Source organism: Gasterosteus aculeatus, chromosome 17 (genome assembly GCF_964276395.1).
Source record: "Gasterosteus aculeatus chromosome 17, fGasAcu3.hap1.1, whole genome shotgun sequence".
NCBI lineage: Eukaryota > Metazoa > Chordata > Actinopteri > Perciformes > Gasterosteidae > Gasterosteus > Gasterosteus aculeatus.
The window spans coordinates 20,817,829-20,845,252 of record NC_135705.1 but is presented as its reverse complement, the minus strand read 5'-3'; the positions used below and the strand labels follow the sequence as shown (position 1 = coordinate 20,845,252).

The window sequence follows — 27,424 nt, the reverse complement described above, 5'->3', positions numbered from 1 at the left end:
CTGCCAGCCGGACACTCACTTCAGACAGGACGCACAGACATTAGACTTCCTGCCTCAGGATCCCTGCAGTCTGTGACGAGTTAACAAGTCAGTCCGTTTAAAATGCAAATGATGTACTTAAAAATGTATGAAACCAGGAAGCAATGAGGCCTTTTATTGCAAAGAGGAGAACTGGACTGGAAGTGAACCGATGTTTGTGGGGACATGGACCCCCTCCCGATGGATTACTGGACCCCCCACGCTGAAGACCGCTCTATAACACGGGACCTCACCCATTGATGCACACTGGGAATTTGTAAATTCATACAAATTCTTCTTTCTCTTGTTTGGTGCCACTTCTGGCAGCTCTCACAAATGACAAATTGAACAATTGAAAGCTCATCATATATAAAACAATAATTTATTATTTCTCTCATTTTACAAGACACCAAATTGTGAGGATAACTAAGGATTTGTTAAGCTGTTACTCCGTCGAACACACGGAAGAAAGCGAAAGCGACTACAACGCGTGCCTTAACAATCACAAACACCTGTCTACAGACACACTGACACCCGGTTACCACGTGCTCCACATCGTCGCCGCTGCTATGAACTTTGGGAAATCAGCACCATCAGAGAGAAATTAAAGCCAAAAGTGGATTTGTTACAAAAACGATAATTTCTTTTTAATTTACAAAAGTCCTTTTGAAAAGGGTTACGTGTTCTACCTTGCAGGGAAATAGCATTGTTTCCATAAAAGCATTAAGTATGCATAACAGTAAAATACTGATAAGAGATATATAGTACAAACACAATAATGTAAAATAGTGTAAATGCTGGCTGTTAATGTGTGTATGGCACGCGGTCCTTGCACACCTTCAAAAAACCTTCCAAAAAGTCACGTGTTGCGTTTCTGTATCCAAAGATTATTCAAAAGAGCAAAAAGGTAGAAAACGTTATTAGGAAAAGAAACGGTTCCAAAATCCTCCTGGAAGCCACGTAGCGTTCACGCCGTCGTTACAGAGACCTTCTCTTCCCCGAGGAAATCGGCTCTCCTTGTTTCCTATTTACAAAATGTTGCCCCCCCGTCAGTGTCCTATGTACACTCCATTGCCCTCCTCACACGGTGGTCACAGACAGGATGGAGTTGTAAACCTTTGTGCCATCCGGTGACTTGGTGCCGTGGGTCAGCAGTTCCTGGATGGTCATCCAGTTGTCGAATATTTTCTTGCTCCTCTTCTTCATCATCTTTTTGTGGCTGAGCTGGATGATGTCGGGCTCCTTCCTGTCCTCCGCGCCCGACTGCTCCCTCAGGCAGTCGGCTCGGCTCTGCTTCATGAACTCGCGGCGCTGCCGCTGCTCTCTGGAGCGCACCGCGTGCTGCTTCCGCTCCTCCTTGCTCCAGTAGCGGCCCATCTTCAGCTCGCTGATGGCGTCGTCGTCCGTCGTCATGCCGCCGCTGCGCTCGGCGTGGATGCGCAGGGCGCGCTCCCTCAGCAGCTTGTCCCGCACGGGCCGCTTGGTGATGTAGCGCGTGCCGTCGCTGCGGATCTTCACCTTCCACTCCATCTTGGGCTCCAGGTCGCCGGGGTCCCGGCACATGCTGGCCAGGCTCACCTGGCTCTGGGCGTACTCCACGGCCGACTTCTGCTGGATCAGCTGCATGTAGCTCTGGTAGTGCTGGGCGTGGGCGGGGATGTGGGCGTGCTTGTACGGCGAGCGCGGCTGGGCGAAGCTCCGCCCGGACTTGCCGGGCTCGTCGGCCTTCCGCTCCTTGCTCGGGGCCCGCGGGGCTCCGTCCGGGTCCTCGTCGAAGCGTCGGCTCCGGCCGGGGGCGCCGGCCTCGCGGGCGGGGGACAGGGGAGGCTCGAGGGCCCCGCCCGTGGAGGCCGAGGCTCCGGCCGGGCCCCCCTCCCCCTCCCCCTCCTCCGCTCCCCGGCGCAGCGAGCTGTCCGGAGACAGCTCCAGGGTGAGCGGGGTGCTGCGGCAGCTCTCGCCGGTGTTGTAGGCGCTGGAGCTGTCCTTGTCCGACTTCTCGGGCAGCTCGGTGATGTCCGAGAGCTCGTGGCGCCGCGCGTCGATGCTGGTGTTGTAGTTGCGGAAGCCGCTGTCGTGGAGCATCCAGGACTCGCGGCACTGCTCCCGCAGCTGCTGCATCTTGTGGGCGCGCACGATGTTCAGGCACTCCAGCTCGATGGTGCGCAGCTCCTCGTTGAGCATCTCCAGCTCCTTGTCGACGCCCTCTTGGTCCGGAGCTCCCGCCCCGACGCCCGCGTGGTAAAGGCCCTGGGCGCCGCTGTTCCTCATCTGGCACTTGAGCTCCAGGAGCTCCCGGAAGCGCTCGCACTCGTCGGCCGGGATGCCCAGGAAGTCGGCGTCGGCGTAGTCGCCGCAGAAGGGCAGGTCGGCGCTGCCGAGGGTGTCCTGGCTGTAGGCGAGCTTCCTGCAGCTGCCCAGCGTGTTGGAGGCGGTGGTGTGGTCGTCGCCGAGGTTCTCCTGCTCCGAGCTCTCGTCGTTCCGCGTGCTCTCGTCGGTGCGGCCGACGCCGCTGTCCTTCTCGTGGTGGTTGGACAGCAGCGTGGCCGTGTCCGTGGTGCCGCCGTCCTCCTCCTGCTTCTTCTGGTAAAAGCAGGCGACAACAAATGAGTCAGACGGGGACGGATACCGAGTTCACGTTACCAATCATCACTGCATACAAATACAACATGTTTGAAAATTGGGTCATGGACGATTAACGGTGAAAGAAATATAGTTTCACGAATAGAATTTATCTACTATTACCACTTAAATCACCAGATATGTAGAAGAAAAGCTTCAGTCAACGAGCGTGTGCTCCGCCGTGTGAAAGTCTCAAGAAGAAAAGTCTTGTCAAAAGAAATGATGAGTACAACAGCTGCTCCTCTCTGCAGATTTGGCCGGGCCAAACGACACGTAGCGATGACCACATGTGTCCGCGCAGATTGATGATGCTAGTTCGCCTCTACGTGCTGTGCATGTGTGTGTGCGTGTGTGTGTACCTGCTGCAGCATGCTGGCGGTGAACTGCATGGCCTGATTGTGCTGCTGCTCCAGCATGTCCATGTGGAGGTCGTCCAGGAAGACGTTCCTGTCATCATCCATCCAGCCTTCGTCCAGCTGAGACGAGAGTCCTCTTTATTATATACATCATTACTTCAGAGAAAGATATGGAACTGGAACTTGAGGGGAACAATATTGGGTTCCAAAAGTGAGCATATGGGGTTCGTAGTACCTGGATCTCCGGTCTGGCCACCAGCAGAGAGATATTCTGGTTCCCCTCACTGGTCAGCAGCGCTACAGCATCCTCCCGGTTCTGGATCTCAACCCCGTTGATCTTCAGGGGACACGAAGACCATTTGCAATACCTGATCCAGTATTTCCACTGGATTACAGCTTCATGAACAGTGAAGAAACAAAGAAAGCTGCTGAGTTCTTACCTGAACGATTTTGTCCCCCTCTCTAATTCGGCCGTCCTTTGCGGCGATGCTGTTCGGGTCGATCTAAAGAGGCGAGAGTAATGGATCAGGGGCTGAACTTTCCACCGCGTTCCTCTATGTCGTTCTGATGTACGAGCACCTCGTACCTCACTGATGTAGATCCCAGCCTCGTCCTCATCATCAGTCCTGTAGCAGATGGTCAGGCCGAGCTTCTCTTGGATATTGGCTCGGTAGAGATCCACTTCCTGGTCACACACACACAATAATATCACGTCCATCTGAGACGAATGGCTTATTTTGGTTGTACACTTTCCCATCTTCTTCCGGACGGACTGAATATACGGACTACAAGAAGCAAGGCCGGAGCCACAGTGACCCATCCATCACTGTGATGGATCTCCCAGCCGGACCCGCTGACAGCACGGGAGACGAGGCAGCGCCGCGGACGCCCGTTTCTCACTTGTCAGCGGCTGCAATCTCACAAATACAGATAAAGACACGAGCGTCGCTGTTCTTAGAGGGCAGACTCTGGGACTGATGCCCGCCCCCCCCCCCCCCCCAAAAATAAAAGTCTGTACCGAATGCTGAAGACTGTGACCAGAACAGTGTGACGTTTAGGTAAACACACTGAATTTCTTTTTAAGCGTCCGTTTCTTTGTGCGGACGTGTCCGGCCACAGGGTCTATAACACCTTTATAAACCACCCTTTGTATATTTATGGCACTCAGTAAATTGGATATGACCTCGCTGTACTTTATGATGGAGTTATTTCAAATCATGCAGTGCAGCGAGTTTCAGATTTATAGAGGCCATTTCATTCCTATATAGCCTGGTATATAGCCTTATATTTATTATTGTATATTAATTGAGGAGTCTATGGTTGTGTCCCATAGTAGCCATGGTGCCTGAACTTCACCTGCCAGATCCTTTATTTACACAAAACAAGCCGAATGAACGTCGATGAGACATTAACACAGAGCTTAATGCCAATATCTCCTTCAGGCTGTATGATTACAACGAATAACATGTGGCATCACATTGCAAATCGTATCTAAGAATAGACGGCTGATGCCCACTGACACTCTCCTCCCCTCACAGCCTTTAGTTTGTCCAGACGATGCAGTGGTTCCCGTTACGCTCGGACCACGTTTCACTGATGTTATAACGACAACATGAGCCGGTCGGTTGACAAGATGCCACACGAGTAGGTTATGAGAACCGAAATACATCACAGGATGCATTCATTATTATTTATATAGATTATTATAACATTAAGTTGGAGTCGTCGGCCTTTAGCCACCAGGCGCTTCGCCTTCCTGGTCTGTGCCTCCCGGCTGCTCCGGTTTTTTTTTTAACGAGAGGCGTAGTCAGGGTCGGCGGAGGTCACTGACGGAGCACAGCGGAGGCTCCACCCGGGCCTCATTGTTCGGCTGCATCATCACATTCATCCCCGCAGACCGGTTATCTGTGCCATCTAATTATCCTCCAGCCGAGGGAGACATATTAGGCGCTGTCACTAACAAGTAATGATGCCTCCGCTGTGCATCTGTTGGAGCAGTCGATCCCCGTCTGGACCACCGCTCAGTGTCTGTACAGAGGCAGAGTGCCCATCCATAACCGGATCAGTACACGGCACTTGTGGTCTCCGGTTGAGGCCGTTGGGGTGGAGACACGGAGGCGACCGTGGGCCTGGTTATGTAGCAAATGACGCACGGCGCTCTGACCGTGGAGCGTCGTGGAGATGGAGAAAGTGGAGCTGGTGTTCACCTCATATTCCAGCTCTTCGCGCTCTATGTCCTGCTGCATGACCTCCAGGAAGTCATTGGAGTCAAAGTATGCGTGTGGCGGATGCCTGAGAAAAGAAAAAGGAGGTAAAGTAAACTGGAAAAGAGGACACATGAAAAAAAGAGAAAGGATCCTTTACGAACACGTTCTACATTTCATTTCGCCCCAGAGTGGAAAAAAGGTAATGAGAGGGAGGGAGGAAGAAGAACTGGAGGTAGAAGTCACTCTTGAATCTGAAGCCAAAATGAACATGCCGTCTTATTAATTTGACTCAGAAATCAATTAAAGGAACCACAATCGTTCATTAAAGGGCAACTGCTGCTGCCAGGGTTTAAAATCCAGCCAAACTGTCTGCGCTCTGGGTGCTAACGCTAGCGCGCACACACACACACACACACACGCACACACACACACACACACACACACACGAACACACACACACACACACACACACACACACACACACACACACACACACGAACACACACACACACACACGCATCATTTTAATGCGGCCGTGTTCCCCAGAGGAGCCGTCACCCCCCGTTTGTGACGGGGACATTTTCCGTTCCGTACGTGGGACGCGTCCCGGCTGTGGTCTGCAGACGAAGATAAGGTGTCGCTCTCTTAATTGACTGTTAAAGTGAAAGGCCTGGCCGCGTCTCGGGGGGAGGTGACCTTTTTAACATTGCGGAGTTCTGAAACCAAAGGATTTCTGTATCTTTAAAATGCACAGAAGGCTTCTGGCAGCACGTTTATTAATCTTTCTGTTGCCACAGCGATGCTGCACGCAAACGGTGGCTTCAAAAGTCTGTTTCAGGCCAATGTGTTGATTAGAAGTCTGCTTTCCTTGTACTATTTTCAGGTTGGAGGTTGTTACCCATAAGACATCAAATCCAGAGGGGCTGGTTTGGGTAATAGATAAAAGGCTTATGACACTGAACCACGGCCTGTACAGGGGTTTATAATACTAATATAAGGGCCCGCAGTCATTTAAGCAGTAGAAGTACAAAGCTCATGGAACAGAGGAGCAGCTTCGGCGTCTTTTCTGGGTTTTTGCATCCCTCAAAGCACCGTTATGCTTTATTGATCCCGGGTATGATTTATTTATTCATTTGTTTTGCAGGGACAATGCACACCAACCAACAGTGAGCCAGCGAAGCTCATTTCCATCTGCTGTCCCCGTCCAGATGTTTTTAAGCCAGCATCACATCTGCACACGGGTGCCTGTGGGCACCGGCCTGAGACTTTTGGTGTTGGAGGCCTTCTGATTACTGTTTGGAGACCAGGTGCTTTCGACCAATCACATTTGTTGCTTTGGTTGCACGAGGAAGAAGTCGGGCGCATCGGCATGAATGGAATCTCCAAATTCATCGCCTATGGTTTCACAACAATGTAGCTTTTTATTAGTGAAGTAAACCCTGCTGAGTGAAAAGTGGGAACTAGAAATAATCCCGTAGACGTCGTCTCAAGTTTCTAATCTGGAAACAATGGCTGGTGCTTGGAAGGAAAGAGTCTTGGCCTTGATATTTGTTATTTAGATGAAACTTGTGAAATATTGGCCTTTACCCTCAGAGTTTCACATTTTTATCAAATCAATGGGCAACGAATTCTGACTCCAGCTCTCCAGATGTGTTAGATTTAGGCCACTTGAGGAGCCCTTTCAGCTACAAGGGCATTTCTGTAGTGACATATTCCGGATGGAGGAGTCTTTAAATGAGCGTCATCTATGTGCTACTACACAGAATGTAGGGACAGGAATGTGTATTTGTGATCACATGTCCGAGTGTGATGTAAATAATGATTACATTTAGGATTTATGTATGTGCCCTTTGTGGCTGAGCTTCCTCTCTGCCTCCTCCTGCACTGAGAGCACTTACTCCTCTGGGAGCAGATACTCCTCCAGCTCCGTCATGGGCGGCGAAGAGGGCGAGAGTTTCGTGAGGGCCATGATGTGCTGGAGCGTGATGTCGGTCTGGGTGCTGGTGTCCGACACTTGGGCGTCACCAGCCGGGCCGACCGCTTTGAGATGCGGGGCTCGCCGCAGAACCTGGACCACGATGGGCTCCTTGGCGGTGCGGAAGGCCTCCACGGCCTGGTCGTGGGTGGCCCTGGAGACGTCTCTGCCATTGACCTGGAAGAAGATGAAGAGAGGACGAATCAGCAATCGTCGATCATTGCTACCTCAGCTTGTTGTAGTCTGTATTTAATTAATCAACGTCATTTAGCCCGAGGCTGCGCGGAGGAGCCCTCATTTAGCATCCGGGCATCAAAAGGCCGCGGCGGGACGCAGAAGAGGAGCCTCCGTGAGCTGATGGAAGACCAGCGAAATGCTTCGCTGGATCAAATGAGATTTAACGTTAAATAAAGAAGGCTGAAGTCTGCGTACGTCCAGGCCGTCAAATGTCACAACGAGAGCACGGTTTCTTTTTTGATCCGGCCCAAATGCAACCGTTTAATAACCACAGCAGCTGCTACGGGAGACGTTAAACCCCAAACAAGCATTAAAGCAGTGAACTCAGGTGTTGACGACCCCCGTGACCCCTGCATTGCATCCTGGGTCGTCTCAGTGGCCTTCTGATTTCATCGAGGTTCACCATGAGTTCCACCTTCAATCCCCACATCATGCGGACTTTGCGGTTTAATGATTCCTGGAGCTTTGGTAGGATTTTCGGGCCCGGGACTCGTCTCGTTTCCCCAGACGGGCCGCTCCCTCCCTCCCTCCCTTCCTTCCTTCCTTCCTTCCTTCCTTCCTTCCTTCCTTCCTTCCTTCCTTCCTTCCTTCCTTCCTTCCTTCCTTCCTTCCTTCCTTCCTTCCTTCCTTCCTTCCTTCCTTCCTTCCTTCCTTCCTTCCTTCCTTCCTTCCTTCCTTCCTTCCTTCCTTCCTTCCTTCCTTCCTCCCTCCCTCCCTCCCTCCCTCCCTCCGATGCTCTCAGCGTCCTCAGAATGAAGCCACTTCGTTATCATTGAAGTTGCAGGTCATAAATCCCTTTTCGCTCCGTCTGACATCCAAGATACACGCAGAGCATTCGCGTTCTGATGAAGGTGTGGCCGCTTCCTTCTGGCCGTGTCTCATTTGCATTCGCGGCACACTTTGCAGACTTTGCTGTGGTGCTGCGCTTTAATCAGCACTCATATTGAATCTCCTCCAGGGAATGAAAGCTGTGTATATACACGTAACCTCCCTTTGACCCAGACAATATGAAAGCTGAGGACATCTTTCTATGAAGGAGTACATTGAATGAACAAACACCACAGGCACTGGTGTGTGTGTGTGTGTGTGTGTGTGTGCGCTTGGAGGAAGGACAAAGGCAGGAAAATGAGGGAACTTAATGCAGAAATGGGAGGAATCTATGTGCCCACTAATAACCTGAGCAGATTAATGCTAATCCTGGGCCTGCAGGATAATTGGATCATCTCAGTGGATTTAAAACTTCTTCATCCAAACTTAATCACTATTCTATTCGGGGTTTGCTTTGAATATATCGGCAGTGGGAAAAGCGTGTGATCATATCACAGAATACTAATGTAAGGAAACCTGCGAAAAGAAGCAACCTTGAGACGCAACACGGCTCTCGCATCAAAGCAGAAGCTGAAAACAACAAAAGGGAGCCGTGGGTTCACAACTTAAAAGAAGACGGATTGCCGGCGGTATCGGTGAGAAGCCTCCTTAAATCACGCGGGACCTCACGTCCTCTCGCGCAGCGAGTTGCGATGTCGTACATCAGCCGAGGAATACAAGCGCCTTTGTGCTTCCTCCGCGCCGACGATCCCCGCTGGTTGCCAGGAATCCTGGGGGCCACTCGGACGCAGCCAACCAGAGACAAAGCCTGTAGCCCCCCGTCTCGTTGAGCCCAGAGCCTTCTGCCTCAGCGCGCTTAATGCTGGGCGCCGGGGGGGGGGGCGACCTCCATTCACTGCGCTCACCTCTGACATGCAGCGGCACACTGAGAAACAAGACACAACCCTCCCCTGACAGGATGCTCCGTGGCCACGTCGCGTTCCTCCTCGACAGGGCTCGAAGGTCAGATCTTCTTCATGAGGACCCGACGGTTCTCTCTGCTAAATCCATGGGGACGACAAGAGGGAGGACAGGCCCGACTCAACCAGGTCCACGTCACACGTCCGTCCCTGTTTGGTGAGGATCTCACACAGCTGTGGCTTTGATGCTCACGGCCTTCTTCTTCCATTAAAAGATCACATCTGACCTCTGATGGCGGACATCGCTGGACCTGAATCCCTGCACGGGATCGTCAGCCTGTTTTCAGAGCGAGATCTCTGTGCCCACTGGGGAATAACTAGTTTCATCCAAATGGACCCCCTTATTCATGAGGTTGCACATATATGAAAGGTAATAAAAGCAGGAACCAATCAACAGGTGAGTTGACCGTTAGTTAACGTCCACACGCTGACGTCGTGTCCAACCAGTTTCCTGAGTGTCTTGGTGACAACGTGCAGAGTGAACTCTCTCCATTGACACATTGGTGACCGGCCTGCTGTCCCTAGTTACGGTTGCTAAGGCGTAAAGATGGGGGTTAACAAAACACAAATAATGAAACTAATATTTGCATCCATGAAATGTAAAAAAAAGAATGAACAATAAAAAAGAAACAATATTTGACCATGTTCTCATTGTCATTAAATAGAAAAAGCATTGCAGGGTATTTGAATCAATCCATCGGCTGTGTTTGACACGACATAATCCTTTAATGAAGAGGAGAAGAGGATCATTAAGGAAACGCAGTGAGTGGAACCTCCAGGAGGTTCCAGAGCTTTCAGAGGGAACCCTGGGAACCTCACAGCTCCTCTTCCTGCTCGCATACGAGATGGACACTGAATACTTGAAGGTTTGCTTTAAGGGGGATTGGGATGGGGGGCTATGTAACATCTGAGTGGCAGTGTGAATGAGGGTCATTTTGCATGAAAAACAGTTAATCCCTCTTTTATTCCACTTAACCATGAGAAAGAAAGACGTTTCAAGGCGCAGCCAGGGGTGTTTCTGTGTGTGTGCTTTCAAGTGCGCCTTTAAAATCTGCAGAATCTTCCAATGTGGACGGAAAACTTCAAAACACAGCTGCCTTTATTTGCAACAGTTTCCATCTTACTGCGGATTACAGAACAAACACCAGTAAAAACCCATAATGCTGCGTGAAAGAGACACCACTGTTTAATGGTAATCTGATTAAAGCAGCGGGAATACACACACACACACACACACACACACACACACACACACACACACACACACACACACACACACACACACACAGTCTTGTAAGACTGTCCTGGATGTTCTAATGACGTCCTGGTCAACACAATGCACTATTCTCACTATTCCCAGTCATCCCACTGAAAGCTGCGCTTTATACTGGTGTTTCAACAACAGGCTGTAAGCCTCACTAGTGAGTCTTTACTAAGGTAGTATAACTGTACTAGTAACCCTGACTAAATAATCTACACAGAAGATCCATTAGTGGAGGGAGTGGTTTCTCAACGCCTGGTTTGAGCGCTCGCTGTCGTTAGCTCTGGACTGACGGGACCCTGCGCTCCAGCGAGGGTCCCTCGTGGGGAGGGACCCTCGCACCGGCCACCTGCTCCGGTGTTTAACAGATGTGGCGGCCGAGCAGGGGGCTCCATCTTGGTCGTTATTAAAAAAAACACAAGCGGCGTCAGGCTGATCTCTGTACGCCGTCTGTGTCGAGCCTCATTACCGGGGGGCTCGGGCCCAGCGAGCACAGGCTACACGCGAGCCCCTTTTCTGTCATTATTCTTGATGAGGTCTCGGACAGCGAGTCGGGTCGGGTCGATGGGGGCAGAGGACCGACGGGATGGCGGGTTGTCTTGTACAAATATATAATATAATATATATATATATATATATATATATATATATATATATATCTCTGGTGCGGGACACGTCACACCGAGACCATCTGGCGCCGTGACAACCTGCCTTCTTTAGTCGGCAATAGAGCGAATTAGAGAGCGCCGCTTGGTTCCGGCGGCCTCGGTTGTAGAACCTCTGTTGCCGATCAGATCGATGGTTTTCGGTTTAGGCTGCTGCTCCTCTGCAGGGAACAGAGAGTGGAAATGACACCGGAGAAGCCTAAGCAACCTAAATGAGTCAACCAGTAGTCCAGATCAGTTCGGGACCCGCGGGCCCGGCAGCAGGCTGGCGCCGAGGCTCTAATTAAGGTCCGGGTCTTGTAAGAGGCGCAACGCGGCGCCACGGCCATTACGGGGCGCTTGTGGGGAGATTAAGACTGTCAAACAGAGTTCCCTTAAAGTCCCTGACAAAGGCCGCTGGGCCCACGTCTCCACACGGCGCTCACCTTCAGCTTTGAAGAACGCAGCGGGGGGTCCGCCGCTGTCACGAGGGTCAAGTCTAAAAGGGAGTGACAAGGCCGTCGCCGCCGCTCGGGGCTTCAGTGATCCGAACAATGAGGGAAGACGCTCATCTGGAACGCCACGTTGGCCAACTTTAAAAGACCTGAACAGCACTTGATCTCCAGCGTGGCTCCATTGACTCTCAGCAGATCCCTTCGGAGGAGATGATGTACAGCAAAGCTCGTTATTCCTTCTATCCAAACACACCGACGAGGTTACAGAAGATCCTGCCTTCAGGCGCAGTCTGTTGACGTTTAGGAAACCGCGCTGAAGCACATTTTTCATGCTTGCGACAGACACGGGAGTTTGTAGCGACGGTGTTTAATGAACTGGAAAGATTTCAAGTGTTGGCGGATTATTAAGTCCTCAGAGAGATGCAGGAGCAGAGCAGCGAGCGGGCGCTGGGCCAGGCGCCGAACAAGAGGATCTGCCGGTATTATATCAGTCGGCAAAAATAAGACCTCCCGGAATCTCCCCCCCCCAAAGAAAGGCACCAGCCATGGATGTGCATTACACAATAACTCACTGGGTCGGTAGACGCTGAACCTTTCCCTGTGTTTTAAACGCATATTTGAGACAAATCGCTTCAATGCAGTTTGAAAAAACAGAACCAGAACCAGAGCCGTACATTGTGAATGTGGGACAGTAGGACACATGCGTGACCATTAACAGTTGGACCGGATCGACCACTGTGGTGTAATTGGTCAAAACATCCCCATTTCTCACCATTACTTTTAAGATGAAGTTGAATTATTACGGTTATTCAGTCACTGTTTAAGTAAAAGGCAAACAAAGGGCGATGCGGCCATGGAACGGTACCAAGTCAAAACGCAATCAGATTTAGCTTTTAGAAGTAAAAAGAGTCAGAATGAAGTCTACAGGATCGGTTCCTCTCCTCCCGACTGAAGAGGACAAACTTTCCCCTTCTGGTCTGAGGAAACGTTGGCCTCATTTCTGCCTTGATTGATCAGTTAATCCATTAAAATGGCCCCCAACCATTTTGGGGTTTTTTTTTTCTGGCATTTCACAGACTGAGAACAGGAGCGTCAGATTAATGGAAATTGGAATTGAAAATAGTTTCGCCCCCAAAGGATCAAAGGTTCTGCAACGAGGCCACTTTGAAAAGCACCGAGATAAACGGCCAAATGTCTCTCGTGACGGCGTCAGAAATCATCCGGCAGCAACGTGACAAATGACTTGTCGTGTGAATCGCAGCACGCCGAGTTTCCCCGTAGAGACGGGACGAATGGAAACTCCATTAACCACGTGTTTGCTGTTATTGGCGGTCCCTCTGACCCCCCGATACCAGCACCCGTCATTCATTTGTTATGCAAGTGCACAGCGTCTTTTCCTCGGGACGCGAACAGACCTGATCAAAGCCAAACAATTCCACCACGTCAGCCTCCCCCCTGTTATCTGGGAGAATAATGAGCGAGATCCGCAGAGAGCTCCATCATTACGTTCGTTTAAAGCAGCCAGCAGACACCCGGCACCTTGTGCAGCAAATGGAGAAGTAATTCAGTGTGATGGGGGGGGGGGGTAACACTTGGCCGGGGTCCATTAGGGATGAAAAGAACCAGGAGGAAAGAAAGAAAAGGAGAAAAAAAAAGTCTAAAAAGAGGAGCGACGCGCTCCGTCAGACGCCGCCGCTGGATGTTTGCGCTCATTAGACCGGACCGCCACTTGAATTCAAACCCTCAGACGAATATTCCGGGGGTCCGAGTGAGCCGTCTCAATTAAAGCCGATGGCGAGCGTCAGCGCGCTGTAGGTTTTGTTCCGGGCCGAGCTGCGGTCTACAGTCATTTGTTCTCTGAGAACAGAATCCCAGGAGGCGGCTTCATTCTGACACATTCGGTCCACTCGTCCATCAACAGCAAAAAAACTACTGATCGATATTCTAACACAATAATTCAAATGCCCTAAAACAAGAATGTATTTGGAATTTGCAGGATTGGGGCAAATACATATTTAATTTATTTATATATAGAAATAAGATATTCCCAACAGTATAACGCAGAGGCAAGAAGTTTATAGAGGCTCAAACCAGAACACGCTTGCTATTAATCAACCGACCAAGTCACTGTTTTAGGTTTGTGTGTTTTGTGTTAATGGTGAATCCACTACGACGCTCAGCTGTATGAGACAAAGTGCACTAAGCACGGCAGTGTTAAATATAAACTAGTTATCTGTGTGTGGGAGTCAAACAGGGTTAAAGCAGGAAAGCTTAGTCAGCATTCAGTCCGACAATGAGGAGCTGGGCAGCGATCGGCGCCTCTTCATCACCCCCCCCCCCCCCTCCTTCAAGCCACCTCTCGCTGACCCCCGCGGCCCGAGTTCCGCCTGCTCAGCCGCAGGAGCTCCAGCGCCACTTCACTTTACTCCACCCGCCCACCCCGGCAGCCGACCCCCACAAACAGGACCGCCGGCCAACAGTCACAAGTCACAAAGAAGACGACGTGGAGCGCGTCACGGTACCTGGCACACCTCGTAGAGTAGTTTGTAATGCTCCTCGGGCTTCTGCAGGGTACAGAGGCTGCATCCCATGGTGGAGGAGATCACACCATCCAGGCTCTCCCCCCCCGGCGGCCACTCCACACTCTGGAAGCGGAGGTCTTCTCCTTCTCCTCCCCCGCCCCCCTTTCTCTCTCGCTCTCTCCCAGCCGACTGCCTCCCGTCCGCTCGCAGACACACGACAACTCTGAGGGGGCCGACGGCGTCGGCTTCCCTCCCCCGGCTTGTGGCTGTATCGGTCCTGCCCAGCCTCGTCTCTCTCTAACACCCCCCCCCCCTCACCCCTTCCTCGCCTCACATGCTCCCTCCCTCTCCGACGTGCCTCCAGCTCTCTGCTGAGCTTCACGTGGGTCCGGCAGCCAGAGCTCGGTCATTGATTATTCATGAGGGGGACCAGCTCATAAACGAGACGAGATGAAGCCCTTGTTAGCCGTTTGAGACTTTCAGCGGGACAAGAAGAAAACGGCAGAGACACGCAGCCTTATTGGCCTCCGCCAGTTCAATTAGCAATTGGTGACCTCTGTGTGCTACTACAGCAGGACGAGGACAGGGAGCATTCTCTCCGGTCGAAGGCCTGGGGAGACAAACAAAGCAGCCAAAGGCTGACCAAGTGTCCAGGTCCTTCTCGGGACGATGAATCATGGGTTGGAGATGTTGAGATTCATTGTTAATGGCACCTTTTGACTGCAGGAACTTTCCCCCCAGACTGGAAACCTTTTGAGGAACTGCATTCCAACCTGCAGGAACCAGAGTCGGAATAGTTCTTGCCCCCCAAGAAAAGCCTCTTTTCAAGGGGAAGTACTTTCTCTCCGTGCAGGAGAGTTTCAGGTGTTGATTGTCACCATTTGGTTAAACACACAGCGATTTCAACTTGGGCAACGCCTCGTTCTCAAAACCAATTTAGGACGACGGGGAGATCCTTTCTCCCAACAACAGGAGCAAAGCCGGGCTTCTCGGTCGCCCTCCTGACTCATTAAAAGAAGAAAGCGAGCTGCGAAGGCAAGAGGACTGGCGCTTTATGGAAATGCAGACAATGGGCTGAAGGGAACCTTTTAGTCCCGGCCTGTTAAAAGTCTCGGTGGAAAACGCAGCTCGGTTGCAGTAATTGACCCTACGGGGTCTTTGTTCAGCCCTTTCCTGATTCAATCCCACTGGCGCTGCAAAACGCAAAAGACTGGTTCAATTGAGTTTGCGGCGCTAAAGCGGCATATCTGGATAGATTTCATAGCGGGAGGGGGGGGGGATTTCCTCCCGCCAGATGTGTCCACTGATCCCTATCTATCGGCGCTCCCACACTCCAAGACAGCGACATTTTTTTAGTTAGTCGGATTCTAGTCAAATGTGAATCAAATTTTATTTAAATCCTTTCAAATGCCACAAAGGACACACTGCAAAAGTTCCGCATCACGCTCATAAATTGTCCGTTGGCGTCTTCTGACACTTTGCTTTGGTATTTTGTTGGATGCAATGCCGCAGGTTGTTTGGGCATGAATTGTGTATCGGCTAAAAAAGAAACCTGCCTCAGCAAAGGTAAGATGTCATTTTCTCAGAATTCAACATTTTTTGTAATTTTGTAATTTACATAAAAGTACTTGGATGGGATTTTGGCTGATGAGATTTCACTTTCTCATTTAATCTCCAAATAGCTAAAAACCAAAGGCCGTCTTCAAAAAAATCCTCATCTTTTTTCCCCAGAACCATGAACCCACCAGAAAATCAAAAAGGAAAAAGATCCTTCGGGCAAAGGAAGCCATGGCGACAATAAGTTGCCTCGGGCCGTGAAGGTATCCGTGTGAATTTAACCATCGTCCATAACTCCTGCGGCCTTGCTCACACTTTCATCCAGCAGCAGCATGACGGACTCATTCTACGCTCACATTAGCCGGAGGCCGGGATCAGCGGGGAGTTTTAACCACGGCTAATTTCGCTCTCACACTGAGATTATCTCATCCTCAGAGTAAAGAACTACTTAAAAAACGTAGACGGCGCTCTGAAAGTTTTGGTAGCGTTACATGAACAAATGTGCATATTAATGATTATTCAGCTGCAGTAAGAGAGCAGAGAAGACAGCGATGGGCTGTTGGGGGTTCCAGACCAAACGATTACAATGTCATGCTACAACAAACAAACATGTTTTTAATAGAGACAGAAAGGTCAGAGGTCACCTCACTCCCTACCAATTAGCAATGTGGTGCATGTCATCTGCGCCGGGCTGGAACATTGATGTTTATAGAAAGATGTCCGGTGTGGTTTCGGCATCCCACAGGGCCACGTTTAAGAGCCACAGCTTTTTTTTGGGATCAGGTGGCGTTAACCAGTGTGGTAAAGACCCCCCCGACACATCGCCGGGTGTTCCAGGATGGTATAGATAAGTTGCAGCGGCGCTACAACAACAAGTTACTTGTTACGTTCCCTTACGTGTGCATGCAGCAGTTTGATATTGTTTTGCATTTCTCCAAAAGTAAAAATAAACTACACCATTTATAAAACTTTTTACACTGCGGGACTCAGACGTCGTTGCATATCCAGGACCCTCAATGTCTTTAGTCCACATGACGGTTCAATGCAGGTTGAGTGAAATTAACATGAACCTGAACTCAACCTTTCATCCTGACAAGTGGCAAAATGCAGAGCCATGCATCTCTACACGTGCTGATATGAACACTTTAACACACTTTACAAGGCGTGGAGAGAAAGTCTGCAGAAGGTGATAACGTGCAACATGTGGAGAAACAGGACACCGATGGCTAAATGTGATAAGACAGGGAAAAAAACATGGTGACCGGGTCCTTTCACACGACTAATGCGCTGTCCAGACAGCAGGATGAGGGAAGGAGGGAGGGAGTAAGGGAGGGAGGGAGGATGAGGAATGAAAGAGGGACGGGGGAAACTAGCTGGCCATTATTGTGAATCCATGAAGAGAATGTCTCTATTTTGTGTAACATGGAGGGCGAGATTAGCGTCACTACATGTCATATTACTGACGGTCGGATGGAAATAAATCCGGATTTTCCACTGTCCTATTGGTGGGTCGAAACCACAAATGCTGAGTAACACAAACAGAAAGATGCTTCAATTATCCTTTTCCAGATGCCATGTGTCCCACTTTCTAGTAAAGAGACACTTTTCAAGAAGCTGCAGTCGTAACTCAAGTAAGAAAGTAAGTTACAGTCATCAGAAGTAATGCTCAATGTGAACAGTGCACGATTCTATTTAGATTCCAGGTCACTCACTAAACACGTTGATTTACTGCCATCGGCCGTCTTCTCTGCTTATGTCGTGATGTCGGCGCGCTTGCTCGTGCGCGATATGGCGCCGTAGCGCTACTTGCTATCAGATTGACATTACTTGCACAAACATGGAAAAAGCATAAATATGACACAAGTGGTGTCGCTAGCGTCACTTTGGCCTGTGATTAAACGGCCACTTCACAAATTTACATAATTAGTTTTCCCATCATGCAGAGAACACAACTGGTGAAAACAGCTGTAGCATTTGTGTTTTCTGCGTCAGATGTGGAGTAGAAAAAGGAAATAAAGTAGATGGTGGTGTTCTAGAAATCGTACTACCATACAGGGAATCACAAGCAAAACTCAATTTCTGCTTAGACCATCTTTTAATGTCTTTTGCAAGTTCCTGAACTTTATGGTTCCAAAGTAAATGCCGGGAACTTCCCCTCAGGTATTTAATTCCCCCCTTAAGTGTTAAAAGCAAGATCAAGTGTCCCGTTGAAGTAGGATAACATCAGTCAACAAAGCAAACCAAATGTTATTAATAAAGCTTAAAGGTGAACGATGAAGCACATCATTCTTCACTTTACGGTCTTATTCCTTTTCTGCTCAAAAGCATATTCTCTTCTAAGATGTTCGATAAGACGCCTCCTGTCTGGAGAACACGTTCTCCTCTGTAGATCCATCTGATATGTGGACAACGGGCGCGGATCGCAGAGCTCACCGCCGTGTTAATGGAGGACGGGGGAGAGACAGAACCCCAATGAGGGGAGGACGGGGGAGAGACAGAACCCCAATGAGGGGAGGACGGGGGAGAGACAGAACCCCAATGAGGGGAGGACGGGGGAAGAGACAGAACCCCAATGAGGGGAGGACGGGGGAGAGACAGAACCCCAATGAGGGGAGGACGGGGGAGAGACAGAACTCCAGTCTCCAGTCCCTCCTCGCAGCACCGCCGGCAGCTTGTGTGTAAAACACTGGTCTGTGCATCATTTATCAGACAGCTGTCAGTCTTGTAATCCTATTTAATCTGCCAGCCAACAGGGAGCCCGGCCAGCGCAACGCTTTAATTGGAGACCCAAACACCTAACAATGTCATCAGTATCACTTTAGCGTGATTACTTAAGTATGAGGAATGCTTAAAAAGAGGAATGCGTTAAAATACCAACGTATGACACCGGATATTTGGGGGATACAGAGAATTGTTCAAAGTAATTTGGAATCTATGAATCATTTTTCCTTTCTTTCCCCCCAGGCTGTTTCCCATTATCCGAAGCCTCGCCGGAAAATTATAACAATTGCTCTGTGCTGTATAAAAAACATCTGCAGGCGTGTGTTGCGTTGCGGTCAGCGAGGTGGTGGTTCGCACAAACAAGGACGCAGCAGCAATTATGAGTTTGTGTGTTCATGAGACCGCTGCCTCTCTGCCAACTTGCAGGAACATGATTATTAATGAGCCAAGTGTTGACTGGATGGGATGACTTGAGGTGTAAACGAACTGGACTTGGTGCAGACTGACGAGCTCTTGCAGTGATTCTCTCCGATCGCCTGTCATCTCCCACCACCTAACAGCTGCATTTACAGTGAGTAAGTATTTGACACACTGCCGATTTTGCAGGTTTCCCCACTTACAAAGCGTGTAGGAGTCTGTCATTTTGTTTCATAGGTACTCTTCAACTGGGAGTGACGGAATCTAAAACAAATCCAGAAAATGGTTTTGCATGACGCAAGTATTTGACACATAAGAAAAGCTGAGGTTAATATTTGGGACAGAAATGACAGTCAGCAGAGGCCGTGTCCCAGACAGCTACACAAACAGGACATGGCTGAAACCGAGACCGGTGCCGTGCTTAAAGCTCGGAGGGCAGCGGAGGTCACTGAGAGGTAACTGACTGACGCGTTGGCGGACATCACTCACGTCTCGTCTCAACACCCAGACGGATCGCCAGCTTCAACTGCACAAAGTCCGCTGTGACAAACGGGCACAGCGTCCTCGAGGAGGAGGACCGTGTTGTTTAGCACAGGTTTCTTTTAGCGCTCCACAAGAAGTTGATGAAATTGCTAGCGAGGCTTTTTAACATCCAAATATCTGAAAGGTTGCCAACATTGTGCTTTAGAAGGACACCGTGTCTTTAACTATTCTACGACTTAAGAAAAGCTGGATATCATCATTAACCAAGAGATCCCACAGGATACCCAAGACGAGCTGATGACAGCTGACCTTTTGGATTAGACCAAACCGCCAAATTCATTTTCTCCTCCCACCGGCACTTTGAAAGTTAAAATGTCTTTAGCCCTGATGAAGTGATTTGGGATATCTGTCCTTGCTCTTAATGCTTTATCTTTCACAAATAGCCACAGGATTCCGGTTCAAAAAATGACATTCTGGAAGATTGCAGTTCTGACCAGAAAGAAAAGATTAGGTTGTAAAGGTCAAGCTGTAACTGCTATACAATCCAGGCTTGCTGAAATGCATTTGGTTTATACTTCTTCCGATTAGCAGATAACCGTCAACATGTCAAAGCTTGGGTGCAGAGCGTCCGTCAGAATTTAAAATTTGAGACCAGTAAAAAAAGAAAAATTGACAAGGAAGCAAGTAGCAGCAGAAATGTGGCAGCAGACGACTTTACTGGATTCGATTTTTCCAGTTAACTCTCAAATGCTTCCATGACACGTCTGCTCATGACAATATAAACCAGATTTGTCCAAAGTAAATTAAATTACTCACTGCCATGAATCTTAGCGTGTGCGATGTCTCCGCTCTCCACTCATGGTACAATAATTACCCTACACAGTTGGCCTTTTAACAAAGGAAATGCTAATGCAGTATTCAGAGTGGGAAATTAATTAGTGATAAATGTCAATCGATGTCCGGACATGATTGTGCAAAGTGGTTCTTGGAATGCAAATAGAAACATTCAGTTGGCCGATGTGTTTTCCAGAGCGTCCTTGTGCAAAGCATTTAGAGAACTATGAATTCAAATGAAAGGATGAAAGCAAAAAATGTGCATGATCTTATTTCCCTGTTTATTTTCAAAGCGTTGTGTGAATCATAATGAAGCCTTTTTTAATTTAGTATTTTTGTATGCGGGGCTTTAATGAATGAAAGACATTGAATGGAACATCTACAGTCTAATAGTTGGCTGCCAGGACAGAAACGAAATATTCCTCCCAATACGGTAGAAAGCATTTCATTTCCGACGCAGCCAGCGGGCTCCGTGCATTTACTACTGGGAATTGGAAAATAGCCCCAAAGTGCAGGTTTCTCCTTTGAAGCTCCCTGACGCCATTAAACCAAATCTAATTTATTTTCCCACCAACACGTTTTCAGGAGTGTGGTTGATTGAAAATAACAACGACCCCCCCCCCCCCCACTTCACACTTCTCCCGCTTTCAGCACACAACCTGAGAAGAACTCTATTGCAGCGCGCTTTAAAGCAATCCAAGCCGGTGATTTCCATCTCCTTCTGACTTCATTTGCGCTGAAGTACTCTGCTAATGCTGCCTCACTGAGCACAGCGCTGCGAGTACCCAGGCCGTCATGAGCCGGGGAGGGGGGACGCACACAAAAGAAACGGGGTTGGGGGTCCTAATGCAGGGAAAAGGAGGGAGGGAGAGTAAAGATGGCTGTGCTTTAATGAGGAGACAGTGGTTTTAGGAGCGAGCAGAGGGGAGGCGGCTTGATCTTTGACCTCTCGGATCCCTCGGTGCGTGTGACAGGCAGGAGGATTAAGGTAATCAAGGGCAGTAATGAGAACAGAGCACACATTCATGGGTCCAGAGACTGTGTGTGTGTGTGTGTGTGTGTGCACCCAGACGCCATCGAGGCCTGTGGTGGTTTACTCCGTACGTTTTTTCATTTTATTAGCAAAAATGATGACACTGCGTGTCCCTGTTTCTCCTGGTCCAATCACAAGCTTGCAAACCTGCACGGGCGCCAGCGAGAAAAAGCTCAGACGCTCAGTTAGTGCAGAACATTTTTGTGATAAGCTTCATGGAAATCCTGAAAACATTGTTTTGGCCCCTAAAACCTGGACGGGTGTCTGCGGTTTGGTCTAGTTGGTGATCAGAGATTCGCAAGTAAGTACAGAATATAAAGTAATAAGGAATCCCAAAAATCAAACATAAATTAGAAAAAGAGTAGCTGGACTTTGTAGACCTTTTATTCTAAATCCTGAGGCGAGAAGAAGAAGAAGAACAGCCTGCTCCGTTCCCCAGGAGACACCCGAGCGGGAGGAGGCCCCCAAAAGGCTTCGCTCCGTCTGCAGCAGACTGCTGGAACATGACTTCATTTTGAGGTCGGCACAATCCTTTCAATCACTTAAAGCATCGTGGCTCCGGTCTCGACACCAACAACGGGGGACGTTTGAGTCCTCGCAATGAGGACGCATGAGGACGCCGCGTGCCGATCTCGTCTTTCGCAGGCTCCGTTTGAACGGAGTCGCGTTCAGCGGTGCACGACCCGGACGTCTTCCTTTTAATCACGTGTCGCTCTGGCGTGCACAAAACCGCCTCGTGCCGTAACTCAACGAGGGCACGGGGGGGGCGGGCACAGAGGGCGGAGCCAGTGGGCCTGTTTTCTGGACCTCGCGGCGCACGGCGGTTGCTGCGTCAGTCACGCTGAGACACAAACAACCTGTGGGGGCCTTAATGCATACAGGTCCTTTTGTTTTCTGGCGTGGCACATCTTGGTTTTCCAGAATTTGCCAAAGTGTTCAGCACATCTGGCACCACACTTACGTGTTTGTTTTTAAGATTAAAATTCCCTTGGAATGAATCCAACACCTGTAAAAGAACGCAGAGGGAGACAGAGAGTATTCATGCCTCTGATATCGCTGTTCTGAGTCTACATACATACAAGCTGTGTGAGGCCGATGGTAAGGTCATGACTTTTGCAGGTATTTGGTCATAAACAAATGTGCTGGATGTTAAAGCGGTCCACTCATTTGATCGATGCAATTCACCTGAATGAGTGAAAACTTGCTTGTGATGCTGTGTGTGAAGAGACGGGATCATTCGGTCATCACTAAGATCTGTACTAAATATCATGCCAGTGAATTTCTTCCTGAAACAATAAATATGAATCCTTGTCTGTAGTGAACAGCTCACAGGTGATTACAGCACAGTCCAAGTGAAATGTACAGTAGCACGCTCCGAACTCTCAAACAACAAACTCATATATTTCCCTGCCGATGTTGGTGCTGCAATAGGCAAAAGAAAAGCGATGCAGCCTCAAGGAACTAAGCTTTCCTTTCCTCTGACTCACAGCCCCTTCGGCCCCATCTATCTCTGTCAAAAGTGCTCAGTACGACGTACCGCTTCCCCCGGTCCACCACGGCCTAGTTCCTTATCTACCGCTCTGAGGTAATACACCATTATCAGCCCGCTTCCAGCCCGCGGACGCCCCTCAGCCGAGAGAAAGGAGAAGAGATTGATTTTGGCCACTAAAGGGTCGAGTTAAGGAGGTTTTATGAGTAACTGCCGGCTGCTGAATATAAAAGGCTAATTGTAAAGTAGAAGACGATAAATGCTGGCTGGCTGATTTGGAGAAACAGGCAAACCGTGTGATGATAACGACGGTAATCGTAACTTCACTCAAGATCTCAAGGGAGACGTAAAGAAAAACGACCAACAAGAAGTTCAGTTTTTGCCCCGTGCACGGCAGTTCCACCTCGACACGCGTGTGAATACGTCTGTATGTGGCGCTCGCACCAGCGGACAGACTCACGCAAGCAGACCAAAAGAGATGATTGGATTCACGGCCCTCCCCCCTGCCAGGTCTCGGTGGGCCATTAGCTGCCCCCCAGTAAGATCTGCCCCTGTTCCTAATCCAGAGCCACAGGTTGACATGGCGTCCCCACTAGCTTTTTTTAAATCCATATTAAAACAACTAATGTGAGCGGAATGGCGTGATGCGGTTCCTAACCAGAGGGCCAACAGCCGCTAGTGAGTGAGCTCAAGAACCAAGGAAGAAAGCTTGTGGATGGACTCAATTGAAAGTGGCCAAATCTTCCAAGCCAATGGGACCGACTGAACAGGACGCCGGTTTTGTTTGAGCAGGATGGAGCCACTGCATCTCAACGTGGACACTGGAGACCCGTATTAATACCAGGTGTAGTCGGTCATCAGGTAAATCCGATGCAATCTGGCTACGAAAACGTTGAAAAGGAAAAACAGATGGAAGAGGGACGGACGCTTTTTTAGGAAATTGAGAAATGAACAGAAAAGCAAAAGCTGGAACCGGACCCGTGCAGGAACCGAATTTTAGATTTGATTCAGCCACATCAACCTCGGTGAAAGTTGTTTTGCCCTCATAGTGAGTGTGTGTGTGTGTGTGTGTGTGTGTGTGTGTGTGTGTGTGTGTGTGTGTGGCAGCTTCGGAGACGACTGCAACAATAAGTCTGATGCACATGCCGGTCAAGACCCCCGTCGCTTAGGAAACACAACCCGTTTCTGAGCGTCGCCATGGCAACCCGCATCCCAAAAGCATGGAGGGCTCTATTCAAGGGGGGCTACGGTTAAAGATTTAGCTCTCGCCTTCATCAGAGCGTCCGTTACAAAAATGAAAACAGGCCATTCTGCAGCACACGGCCGTCACTGTAAGACCTCCCATTGGAAACAATTAAGGATTGTGCAAATTTAACGACCCCTCTGAGCTCACAACATCCTTTCAACTGTACAAGAATTAGAGATAATCCTTTCCAATCGCCAGGAAAGGAATTTGGATGATTAAAAACGGGCCAAGAAACGCTAATTCCGGTGTTTTTTTGTTTTTTTTACTGAAAGCCGGCACTCGTTGGGCAGTCGGTCCACATCAGCGCGCTCGGACCCGGTGGCCACTCAAAGGCAGCGCGGCTACACACCGAGCCGGGTTACGTAACCCGAGCCAAGCCGAAAATGAGATTTCCCCCGTCCAGCGGGCCGTAATGCTGCTTGTGTAATGAGTACGAACGAGGGTTCAGGTGAACTGGAGCTTTTGTTCCATCTGGTAATGAGATTATTAGTTCAAAAGGGAGTCGGAGGGGCTGAAGGATGTCCAAGCCGCAGATATGTTTGAGGCGGGAGAGGAGATTAACTCCCGATTACATCACAAATCTGCCCCAAGCCGCCAACCTCAGGCCAATACCTGCAGAACGGAGATTGGAGAAACAACCCCTGCTGGCTGAAGGTCAGACCATTCGCAGAGGGCGAAAGGTCCCGTTTCTCCTGAGCGGCCCGCTGCTTATTCAGGGGGAAATCTGACCACACAAACATGGGACGGGAGGAGAAGGACGAGCCATAGCGCTCAACCCTGGGGAGGATCTCACAACGTGTGCTGTGACACATTTACTGAACAGTCCAGCAATGTGCTCACAAAGACTAGAGATCCAACAAACACGGCGGGCCTTTTGTATCTCTGGCTTCCTGGAGAAGAGCAGCAAAGCATCTTTAATCCTCACAAGCTACCAGCTTTCCATCTCCCGCCCCCGGCCCCCCAAAGAAAGCAAAAAGAAATCAAGCAGTTGGGAAAACTTTGAGACATCCAGGTTGTATTTTCTTTAAGAGAAAGCCCACACAAAGCAGTAAGCACGCGGTTTTCTCCTGAAGGGAGTTGGGATCACATAAGGGCGAGAAACAGAGGGTGTTTGTTACTGATGGGAACTTCCAAAGAGTCACATCGCCACCTGCTGGTGAGCTACAAAGCCTTAAAAGCTGAGCGGCACAGGACACGTTCAAAGCTTTGCTCTCATGCATGTTGATCGCAGGCACAGACTTTCTGAGGGGGGTGAAGAGAGAGAAGATGGGCGAGGTAGTGAGAGTACGAGGGGGCGTGTTAGCAAACACGGGAATCTGTGGCAGCAGCTTCAACAAGTGGCCTAATCTGTGGGGGAGGAGAGTCTGTGGTGCTGGTGGTTGGGGGGGGGGGGGGGGGGGGGGGGGAGAGGAGGAGGGGAGCATGATGGTGTTTACCTGCTAGATTCTACAGCAGGCCATCAATCTCAATGTGGGCCCCCACCGGCCGCCCCTACTCCTGCTGGCATTTCATCACTCCCCCTGTCCTCCCATCAAGAGCCCCTCCGACTGTGTGTGTGTGTGTGTGTGTGTGTGTGTGTGTGTGTGTGTGTGTGTGTGTGTGTGTGTGTGTGTGTGTCGGCGAGGGGGAGGAGAGGTGGGAAGGAAAAACAGGGAAAGGGAGCTCGGCGAGCCGGAGCCATGGCTCCAGTCTAGCATGACTCAGTCTGGATGCGTCCGAGCCCCGAAGGGGAAACACACACCCACACACACACACACACAGCTCTCCCCCTCTGTAATCAGTGTGTTCCGATGCTCACCTCCTCCCCCGCACACCAACCCCTTTAACAAGCATTTTCATGTCTCTTAGCCCAGCTGCTCGCAGGGGTAACAACGGCAATGGCAGGAGGGCGAGTGGAAAAGCATTCGTTTTTGGGCTCCTCTGCAAAAAGGGAGCTGGGAGGAAGAAGAAAAAACAAAACAAGTCCACTCCACAAGGCTCTGCTGCAACCGAGGCTGGAGAGCGCATGGACGGGGGGGGGCAGAATGTTTTACAGCCCCGAGGGGCACCTGTTCAAACAGCCAGAGCCATCCCAAGGAAATGAAAAGGTCCGTCTGTGCGGAGCCGTGCAGATCCCCTCCACTTCCTCGCTGGCTGAGCTTCTGCTTCCAAAGCCCCACGGCCGCCGCTTTCCCGCCCGTCTGCACAGCTACGCCTGCCACATGCCGCTGGGCAGGCGTCAACGTCCCAAACATGGTTCCCCCGGACCGGCGGTGAGCACAGGGGTTGACGTGAACCGTTGTCATCCATTAGGTCGCTGGTCACACCGAGGCGCGGGATTCTCCCCAGGGTCAAGCTGCGTGCCAGCCTTCTGACCTTCAGGTTACGTCGGTGTTCTCGACAGAGAGTTTGGGACTTTACGAAGGACTAATATTTACATTATATATATATATATTATATAAATAATGTACTCCCGTCCCTGCCATGAACCAGTTCACAACAAGGATACGGTTTCTCTTGCAAAACTTCAAGGTAAATAAAGGTCTCCCATGTGCGTATTGACCGGGAGTCTCGGACGTCATCAGCAGACGCAGACTGGTGGCGTCGGACGGCGAAGACCGCGGCCCCGCCTGCCGGCTCCTTTAATGAGCGACTGAGGCTCTCCTAAGCCTTCGTCCGTCAGCACCGCCGTCCACTCGGCACCGGAGACAGACTCCTCTGAGGAGACGCGCTACGGTGTCTGTCGCCTCATCGCAGTTAAATCCTCAACCTTCAGCTGCGAGGATGCAAGCGATCAGCTGCGGCTGGCATCTGCTCCACCCCCGAGCTTTCACCAGAAACCTCCAATTACACCTTTCAGACAAGTCATAAATCAGTGCTTGTTGGTTAAATGCTTTTGTGTCAGACATAAAACGGCAGCATGACAGGCGGTAGAAGAGATAGTCAGCGAGTGACACGAAGGGGATGAATGGAGACGGGGAGGGAACATTCACTCAGCGACCACCATGCTTCCCCTTCACTGGGACTCCTCATCGCAGGTTGCGTGTGCGCCCTGTGGCCACCAGGGGTCACTACGCCCCTCCAGTCTGGGGAAAGGCCAGCTGGGCCCCGAGTCAAAAATGATCTCCACAGAAACGAGCCTTGATCCAGACGCCAGAGAAGCCTGGAGCACGCAGATCCGCCGGGCCGACCTGCGCTCCTTTAACAGGCACACATAAAATGCATATTTTTAGATAGCATATAAATGTTTTATAGAACCGCCACAGCTGGCAATGTGACTTGTAAATCCCCTCTCATTTGAGAAAACATCTGCCAGAAATATGCCTTTGTCTTGTTCAGATCTTCTTTGAAGAACAATGACATAAATTAAGACACACACGGTTTGTTCTGGATTGGTTATGCAATGGGCCACACCTGAGGTAGCCCCCCCCCCCCCCCACAGAACTAAAACACACAGCTTTCTAAGTGACATTTAACTCTTTCTGCAGATGTCCAAGAGAACAGCAAAGTGTGTGGGAGGTGGAGAAAGCAGAAATAGAGAGAAAAGAGGCAGTTGGATGGTTAGAGCCCCTTTGCTGGTCCCA

General features: G+C 50.0%; 1 protein-coding gene across 4 annotated transcripts in view; it reads right to left on the bottom strand.

The window, feature by feature from the left end:
• Positions 1-381: 381 nt before the first annotated feature.
• pdzrn3b (PDZ domain containing RING finger 3b) overlaps positions 382-27,424 on the bottom strand; it is a 67,471-nt gene continuing 40,428 nt past the window's right edge. For all 4 annotated transcript variants that reach the window (XM_040204229.2, XM_078092526.1, XM_078092527.1 and 1 more), the window contains 7 exons: positions 7,099-7,352; positions 5,201-5,285; positions 3,580-3,678; positions 3,434-3,496; positions 3,229-3,330; positions 2,997-3,113; positions 382-2,598 (listed from right to left, as the gene is read on the bottom strand). In XM_040204229.2, coding sequence (XP_040060163.2) covers positions 1,099-2,598; positions 2,997-3,113; positions 3,229-3,330; positions 3,434-3,496; positions 3,580-3,678; positions 5,201-5,285; positions 7,099-7,352 — 2,220 coding nt within the window. In that variant the 3' untranslated portion in view covers positions 382-1,098. The remainder of the gene's footprint in view (positions 2,599-2,996; positions 3,114-3,228; positions 3,331-3,433; positions 3,497-3,579; positions 3,679-5,200; positions 5,286-7,098; positions 7,353-27,424) is intronic.